Genomic DNA, 9162 nt, shown 5'->3' on the forward strand with positions numbered 1-9162 from the left:
GTTGCCATGGACGGGCAGGTAGGGTATTTATCGGCGGGGCGTAATGAAGAACAGGGAGATTGTTCGTGAAATCTCAGCTTTGGATCTGTGCCGTCCACTACGGTGGCCACTAGCCACGTGTGGTCATCTAAATTTAAGTGAATTAAAAATAAATAAAATAAAGATTCAGTTTCTCAGTTGCACCGTGGCCACATTTCAGGAATTCAGCGATCGCCACACCGTGCAGGGCGATGCGGAACGTTTGCCACCATCGCAGAGAGTTCTGTGGGATGGTGCTGCTCTAGATCCATGCTGGGCCCAGTTCTGACTCACCATCAAGGCTTGGTATCTTAGATTGCAGCTGTAACTCATTTCCAACTTTTTGGGGTCTGGAGTATCAGATTCTATAATAGCCAGTAGTGATGCTTATTTCTATCTTTTTTTGGATCTAAGTGAGGGGCTGAATTGAAATATTCAAAAGAATAACGTTCCTCCCTTTTTCTAGGTGTTCTTTTCCAAAAGAAACAAAAACATTAAGGCTTCTACAAATTTTAGAAAGATCTGTATGCAGAAGTTAATTGTTTTTTGGACGGTTTTACCAGTTAGTAGCACCTTGTAACACTTGAAATGTGGTCATTCTTTCCTCCTTTGACCTGGGGTGGAGGGGAGGGGAGGGCTGGGTGGTGCCTCAGTTACGCTGTGGCTGTGAACCTGGCCTCTGATTCTCTTCCCCGCTCCTTCCCCACAGTGGGCGGTGAGATCCCCTTAGACATGCGTCTCGGGGGCGGGCAGCTGGTTTCGGAGGAGCTGATGAACCTGGGCGAGAGCTTCATCCAGACCAACGACCCGTCGCTGAAGCTCTTCCAGTGTGCCGTCTGCAACAAGTTCACCACGGACAACCTGGACATGCTGGGGCTGCACATGAACGTGGAGCGCAGCCTCCCGGAGGACGAGTGGAAGGCCGTGATGGGGGACTCGTACCAGTGCAAGCTCTGCCGCTACAACACGCAGCTCAAGGCCAACTTCCAGCTGCACTGCAAGACAGACAAGCATGTGCAGAAGTACCAGCTCGTGGCCCACATCAAGGAGGGGGGCAAAGCCAACGAGTGGCGGCTCAAGTGCGTGGCCATTGGCAACCCCGTCCACCTCAAGTGCAACGCCTGCGACTACTACACCAACAGCTTGGAGAAGCTGCGGCTGCACACGGTCAACTCCAGGCACGAGGCCAGCCTGAAGCTGTACAAGGTAAGGCCCAGACTGCCACCGGAAGGAGTGGCTTGTCTCCTGGGAGGTGGCGAGGGCTGGGGGTGGATGACCAGTCTGTGTCATGGCCGGGTGGGTGGCTGGATGGTGACCTGCTGTCGTAAGGGCCGCCGGCATCCTCTCATGAAGCTGCAGTGCGGTGGCAGGCTTCACCTGGTACCTAAAGATTCTCTTTGTGGGGTGTCCTGTTTTGGGGGGGGTGCGGATTTTGTTTATATCAGCTCAGTAGTGTCACGTTATTCCATGTCCCCCCCAACTGTCTTTGCAATTCACTTTTCTTCTTGACTCACAATGGCCGTTTTCCCGGTTCTGGCTTTTGTGGACCTCTGTGCTCCCGTGCGCTCCCTCCCCCCTTCATGCTTTCTGTTCTCCTTCCCATCTCGTCATTCTTCTTTTTTATTCGTTTGTTTGTTAATTCAGCAGATTTACATTGAGCACCTACTGTATGGACCAAGCACTGTTCTGGGCACGTGTCTGTATCCAAGCACAAAATCGACATCCCCTGCCCTTGTAGAGCTTCCGTTTTGGCGGGGGTGGGGGGAGATATGGCCGATAAACACAATGGATAAGTTATACACTAGGCTGGAAGGTGGTAAATGCTATGGGGAAGAGTAGGGTCAGGGCAGGGGGCTCCCCCGTTATTCCCCCCGTGTCTTCCCGTGTCCTATGCCTCCTTTCTCTCCCTCAGGACTTCTTCCATCTTCCTCTTCCGCCCCTGTCCTCTCTCCCCTTCCTTCCTTCCTTCCTCCCTCGTCCTCCCCCCCCTCCCCACCCCTTCCGGTCTGTCTCTCGGTCCGGTCCGTAGAGGGTAACGGGGAGGAGGCGCGCACATACTGTAAATAGTCCTTTCCCTTGCATGGCAGAATTGCTCCAGACGTTCGTATTGATTTTCACTGGACTTAAAGCCTCACCTTTTTCTCTAATCATCCCATAATGGCTTTAGTATGAACCATCAGGTACAAATCGCCATAAATCTGCCCAGCCTCCTTCCACATGCCTTCCATGCCCTCACTCTCTCTTTCCACCTTCCTCCCCTTTATCGTCAGTCTCTCCTCTTTCCTTTCCCACGTCTTCGGGCCCGTGAGTGTCGAGTTTCTGCTGTCCCCGAGCTGCTTTCGTCCCCTTGCTACTCATGGCGATTTTAAATAGAGACTCCAAATAAAGGAGGCTTCTGATCCTCCCCCCACACGGTCCCTGCTGAGATCGGGAACTGTAATGCATGTTACAGTTGCTTGTTCTCAGGCTGGCGAGAAGCCTGTATAACACGGGTGGGAAACCATTTTAGGGGAAAAGGAGAAAGCAGGCGTGAGGTAGCGGGAATAAAATGTTCTGGAACTGACTGGTGACTCCAGCGTGGATGGGCTCGAGTGAGGACGGTCTGGACACCAGCTAGCCAGCCCCCTGTCCTGGGTGATCAAGAACCTCTCTGGGTGGCTTAGTTTTGTGCCACCATTGAAAGAAAAGGCTGCTCGCGGTCAGTGTAAATTGGAGGTCTTAACTGGCCACAGGGTGGTGCCGATGTGGTCAAGAAAACCTGATGGAAAAACCAGTGGAAAAAAGAGTTTCCAGAGGATCCAACTGGACAAAATTAGTACAAAGAAGCCGGTGTGGCCATGCAGGGGTGTATGCAGCACTGACGAAGGTCATTTAGAGGTGGCACAGAGCCAGCCCCTTTCGATCTGAGGAAGAAATTGCCCTTCAGATTATAAAACACACATAGTGGTGACTAACGGCACACTGTGTCCCCAGTAAGCGTGTACCAGGCCCTTGGTTTAGCTTCCAAAAGATCTGGAACCAGGAGGATTGGCTGCAAATATCCTTTTTTGGTGTCGAAATCATGTCCACGAGCCAAACCTAGACAGTCAAGGTAAGACAGTTTTCAGGATGGATATGAAGGAAGCAATTTGTGTGTTTCCATCTGTGTTTTGCTTCACTAGCTCTGGACACTCATCTTCCCTGGCCTTAATTCTCTCTTTTTAAAAAAAAAAAAAAAAAAAGATGGAGGAAATTCCACAAAAAGGTCAGTGCAGGTAGAAGGGCCATAGGTGTTGGGATGCAGGATAGAACTTGGGAACCAATGCCTGAAGGAGGGGTGTCCGAATGGAGCATTTGGCTGGCACATCCTGGGGGGTGACCAGCCCCCACATTCAGGACGGAACTCCCTGTGTCAGGAGCTAAAGGTCATTAGTCTGGTCTCATTAGTCCTTGGGTAATGAAGGCCCCTCGGCTTGCTGTGGCTCTGTGGTGGGGGTGGGGTGCTCTCCCACCTCCTCCTGGGTGACGCAGAGATGGGCTTATCATTCCAGGGCTTGCACCGAGCCTTTTCGTCCCGTAGTTGTGACTAAGACGAACTTCTCCTGCCACCAAGGGGGCTCCCTCTCCCAGGGTTTCGTGGCTCCACGGATTTTGGGTGGGGACTGGAGGTGGTTTGAGAGCCAGTTTTTCTCTAGGCCCTGATGTGGCCTGCAGTAAATGGAGATTGATTGCATGTTATTTTTCCTCTTGCTAATGTAATCCATTAGCCCAGCACATGCATAATCAGTTTAGAGCACAGTTAACTGGATGTAATCGAGTTCTTTACTGTCTGCTAGAGAAACAGCTCCAGATGCTGCTGACCCGGGGAGGGCACCAGGCTTCTCACACAATCCTCCTGACTCACCCCTTCCCAGTGCCCGTCCCTCCCCACCCCTGGCAGATTATTCGTTATTGGTCAGGGAAACTCCCAAACTTGCTTTCTGCTGCACCTACCTAAGTGGCCATGATGTACTTGACTTCCTGTCGGGTCTCCCACCCTCTCTTTCAACTGAGGCCTTTTTTTCCCCCTCCTCTTCCTTTTTCATGTTGGAGGAGACCGAGTGGCAATCTCAGGAGATGCAAGCAGAGGCGTAGCTTTCCGGTTTGTCATTTGACCTCACACTGGTCCAGAGTCACTTCTCGTGGTGTCATAACTGCTGGGACCTATGTTGCTGTGCCAGGGCTGAGCTGTCTGAAAGCATGAGATGATTTCTAATCCGGACATGAGAGAAGGTTGGGCTAATTGGCACCACCTCCCCCCGCCCCCCCAAAGAAAACCATGGTGATATTATTTCCATTGCCTGGAATTGTCCAGTTTTGATTATTGTGTGTAAGCAGTTTTTAAATCAAGATTAATGTTCAGTGCATTCTCCCTCCCTGCCTCCTGGAAGTGGAGGGGAGTGAGGGGTTGGGGGAGGCCGGAGAGCCCCAGACATCACATGGAAGACGTTTCCTTTTCTTGGGAATGCCAGGTTGCTTTTGTCAAGAGCTCACCATTGAATTTCTTAAGCGATGTTTTTTTTCTGGTGGACTCTGGTCTCGTCCCTAGTGGTCACATGCGCATAGCCTCACACCTGCCATCATGGGACACTGTGACTGATCAAAAGAGCAGGAGGGCCAGCACCCCCTGTCCCGCTGAGGGGCTGGGCTCTTGATCTCTCTCCATCGTGGTTAATTTGAGCCAGAATGGAAGCACGTACCTGTCTCTCATCGGGGCTCGAGTTCTAGAATAGGCACGCTGCACCTTCCTGCTTTCCCCTATGAATGTATCACTCCTATCTTAGAGGACCTGCACCCAGGCCCCATTTCCTCTCTCCTTCCACCCATAGAGAAGTGGGGTGCTCTCGCTTGTCTTAAATAGTAGAGGGCCAGAACCGGAGTCCCCGCTTATCCACAAGGGATATGTTCCAGGACCCCCGATGGACGCCTGAAACTGCAGATATACTGATCCCTACATATGCCGTGTTTTTCCTATACACACACACACACCCGTGATAAAGTTTGATTTATACATTAGGCTCAGGAAGAGATTAACACTAAGGATAATATGGGATAATTATAGCCATATACTGTAATAAGAGTTACGTGGATGTGGCATTATTACGTAAAGTAAAGGTTACTTGAACATAAGCACCGTGATACCAAAACCGTTGCTCTGATCACCAAGACCAGTAAGCAGTGGGTGGATCGCGTGTACAGTGTGGACACACTGGGCTGGACAAAGGAATGCCCCACATCCCAGGTAGGACAGAGAGGGATGGCGTGAGATTTCATCGTGGTACTCAGAACGATGTGCAGTTTAAAACGTATGAATAGCTTTATTTCGGGAGTTTCCATTTAAGATTTTCGGACCTTGGCGGACAGCAGGTTAGTGAACCCACAGAAAGAGAAGGTGCAGATGAGGGGATGTGGCCGTGCTGATGCTGCCCCGCTCCACACCGGCACAGAGCCTGTACGTGGGTTCGGAGTTAGTGCGAGCTCGTCCCTGTCTGTCTGGACTCCCCTGCTCTGTGGTGTCCCTGGTCAGTTCTCTGAAATTCGTAACATTTTGGGCTCGAGGAGGAGGGTGCGGAAAGGGCGGGCGGTGATCAGCGCACACCTGCCAACTATTAGAATCTGGTTCTCGCTTTGATGTTTTTCTTCACCTTAGAGTCATTGGAATGGAAATCCATCAACTTGAGCAGATAGATTAAGACCCCACCAGAATCTATTACTCAAACAGTTCCCAGCTGAGGTTCCTTTGAGCCAAGCCCGAAGGTTTCATATTAATCTTAACTTATACACAAAGAAGGTTGTCTGCCGCGGGGGTGGGTCTGGGCCCCATAAGAGCTGCGTTGGGCCAGCTGGGCAAACAGAGGATGAGATGCCAACTCTGCTTGGCTTAAGCACCAATTGACTGAAAAACACACACCCAAATTCTCCACACAGTGGACTTTCACTTTTGCCATTCTGTTAGGATGAGGCAAGGCAGAAGGAAGGCAGTAAGGAACTCTGTCAGACTCTGCATTGCTTTAGAATCCGTCTTGGTTCTTTCCGTGATGGGTGACAAGCTCGTTGGGGCTCACGCTCCCAGCAGGGCCACGCATTCATTATAGGGTGCATGGACACATCAGAAGACATAGAAGTCAGAGATTTGGTTTGCAGTCTTTGTTCTTCGTGCTCCTGTCTGGGTGCCCTGGCCGAGGCAGGGGAGGGGTGTGGGGGGTCTTAGGAAGACAGCTGTGTTCTTCATGCCCATAGGTGGTGACTGGTGGCCTTTGTTTGGCTTGGAAAGCAAAAAGCATAAATCCTGTGGTGAGCCTCCCCTCCCTCCTGGTCCCCTCTGCCCTGGTGTGCTGCATGTTTGAAGCACTGGTGTGAGTGTCATCTGGTTTACATCGTCATTCTGGAACCGGTTTCCTCGAACCTTGTTTTCTCATTAGGGTGACTATTTTTTTTTTAAGTGCATACTTCTGCCTTCTTCTTTCCATACCTTGGTGCCGTCAACCAAAAATGAAAAGAGGAGAATGTTTTCATGTGGTTGATTTAGAAAGTGTGAAAGGCCAGATGTTTCGGTAAATTTTAGCACATTTAGCCTTCATGCCCTCCGTCTCCTAGAGCAGCTGGGGGTCTGAAGTTCATTTCCCCCACTTAATGGCTGTGCTTACGGGATGTGCTCTTGCAGCTGGGCCGGGAGACGGTGCGTGGGCCCCATGGGCATCGCCGAGAGCCCAGATTGGCTAAGGAAGTATATATGGCCATCAGTTAACTTCAGGGTGACTCTGCGAAGAGAGAAAGGTCTTTTTGGGGAGAAGTGATTGTGCCGTGGCAGAGTTCATCCTTCACTGCTGCGGTAACTGGCCGGCATGCGATGGAGGAACACATGGCCGACGTATGGCCAGTGTGTGCGCTGTGAAAGGTGGGCACCTCCCTACAGAGATTCCTTGCCCTCCACTCCCTCCAGAATCATCCCACCCACCTTCCTCTGAAGCCCCCCAGTGGGTATTATTTCATTCAGCACATTCACTCAGCTCATTGGCTTTAAGCACAAGCTTTGCCCTTATCCCTCTGGTTATAGTATCGTACACACCCTCATGTCAAGAAGTTAGGGTCTGTGTTCTCTTTTGCTCCACGCTTTAGGCACCACATAATGGAATCGAAATCTTACTAGATGTGCCTGTTTTGTTTAGCACAGTACTAAATATGCCACCTGTTGAAAAACCCGTTTTACAGCCATTAACCGTAATACTTTTTTTTTTTTCCCAATGCTTTAAGTATTTTTTTTTTCCTGAGTCCTTTTTATGGATGATAAAGAACTGATCAGACCCTTTTAGAACATTATTGTATTCTTAGTTATTTCTTAACAAGACTGGCATTCCATGTGTACCTCAAAGGCAAGCTAATAATAAATTGTGAATTTCTTATTTTTTTATGGTAAAAATAATTAGTATGAATAAAATATGTTCAATGTAGAAAATTTGAAAAAAAAAATATTGGCCCGAATCTATCATATAACAGCATCTGTTTCCTTCTTTTGCATCTAGCATAGGCATTTTACAAAATCGGAATAATTTCGCATGTATACAGTATCGTACTTTCTCATAGCTTTAAGTATTCTTCAGTAATTTTTAAATTTAAGTCCTCTTTCTGTTCTCCAACCCTATTCTTCAGAAGCAAGCCACTGTTAGGTTTAGATGATGTCCTTTTGGGTTTTTCCTGTGTTTATACTGATGGAGATGTGTGAGCATGTGTATGTACACATATATACTGATCACTTAAAAATATAGACATGTGCTATGCTTTCAGCTCTTTTCATATAATTTTTTTTATCACGAAAATCATTTCAGGTCAGTACACACAGATGTGGCTCACTTTTTTTTATAGCTATGTAATACTTCATTTATTAACTTACCAGCAGAAATCTTCATTTCTTTGGTACAGATTCGCTAAAGATTGCCAGGTCTTTTCAGTTTAGAAATTTCTTTATATGTATAATATTTTAGGAAAAAAAATCAATAAAAAGTCGATCTCATAAAAAAGACATTAAGAGACAAACTAGTGTCTTATTGATGCACATTTGGGTTGTTATTGCGGTGTTCGGATATGGGAGAAGATGTATACATACATCTGCCTACACTTGTGCTATTCCAAGAAGTAGGATCGCTGGGTTCTGGAGTATAGTGCCAGTGGGTACAGGACTTTTTAGTGGCTCTTCAGAAATGTGAACCTCCTCCCCCACCCCCACTTCGGTGATGTTCAAACTCACACACAGTGACCCAACACAGTGTTATTTTTCTATTTTCCTGCGATTGGCAAAATTGTTCTAATGTGGGTATCTGTAATTATTAGAGAGGGTGAACATTTTTTTTCATGTATTTATTGGTCGTCTGTATTTCTGTAGCAGTTTTCCTTTTCACAGCCTTTCCCCTTTAGTTTTCTTGGTTTGTTCTTTTATCTGCCTGATTTGCGAGAGTTCTTGGTTTATCAGGGCCAAAATCCCCACTGTGATGTGGATGTTGTAGCAGTTTCTCCTTGACTTGCATCTATCTTTAGCTCAGTTTATGGTATACTTTAATATATAAAAACTTTTTATTTTGTGTGATGTTTTTCCTTATTCTTCTAATTTTCCCAGAGAAACTTTCTCTTTGCTAATATTACAAAATAAAAATAACAGCTAACAGTGTTTAGTACAGGCCAGGCACTGTTATCCTGGCTTTGCATATATTAGTTGATTTAATCGTCTGTCAATTTGCTATAGACTAATGGGGAAAGAGGCAGAGAGTGGTTACAAGTCATAAGCTAGTGAGCGTTGTTGGAGGCAGTGCTGGAACCCAGGCTGGCTGGCGTGACTTGGTCAATATCTTCTTCAGTGTCCCCATCCCTATTTGCTTCTTTAATCTACGGGGAATGTATATCGTGGGGGGCGGGGGGAGGGGCATCGTTAGACTCATTTTTGTGTAGCATGTGATTTAGGACTATATATTTTTTTCAAACCGGATGGTTGGTTGTCCAACAATTTCTTAAATAACCAATCACGTTGCTGATGTGAAAGCCAGGTTTATCGTCATCCTCGGTTCCCCACACTTGTGGCACGTCTCTCAGGCATGTCTCTCAGATTTAGACCAACCTGAGCGCAGTGTTGTTCGT

At 47.8% G+C, this 9162-nt stretch overlaps 1 protein-coding gene across 2 annotated transcripts in view; it reads left to right on the forward strand.

The window, feature by feature from the left end:
* Positions 1-9162, forward strand: part of ZFHX3 (zinc finger homeobox 3) — a 237774-nt gene that overhangs the window by 85033 nt on the left and 143579 nt on the right. For both annotated transcript variants that reach the window (XM_011382599.2, XM_011382600.2), the window contains exon 3: positions 728-1224. In XM_011382599.2, the coding sequence (XP_011380901.1) occupies positions 728-1224 (497 nt within the window). The remainder of the gene's footprint in view (positions 1-727; positions 1225-9162) is intronic.

This window comes from Pteropus vampyrus, unplaced genomic scaffold (assembly GCF_000151845.1).
Source record: "Pteropus vampyrus isolate Shadow unplaced genomic scaffold, Pvam_2.0 Scaffold483, whole genome shotgun sequence".
In the NCBI taxonomy this organism is placed as follows: domain Eukaryota; kingdom Metazoa; phylum Chordata; class Mammalia; order Chiroptera; family Pteropodidae; genus Pteropus; species Pteropus vampyrus.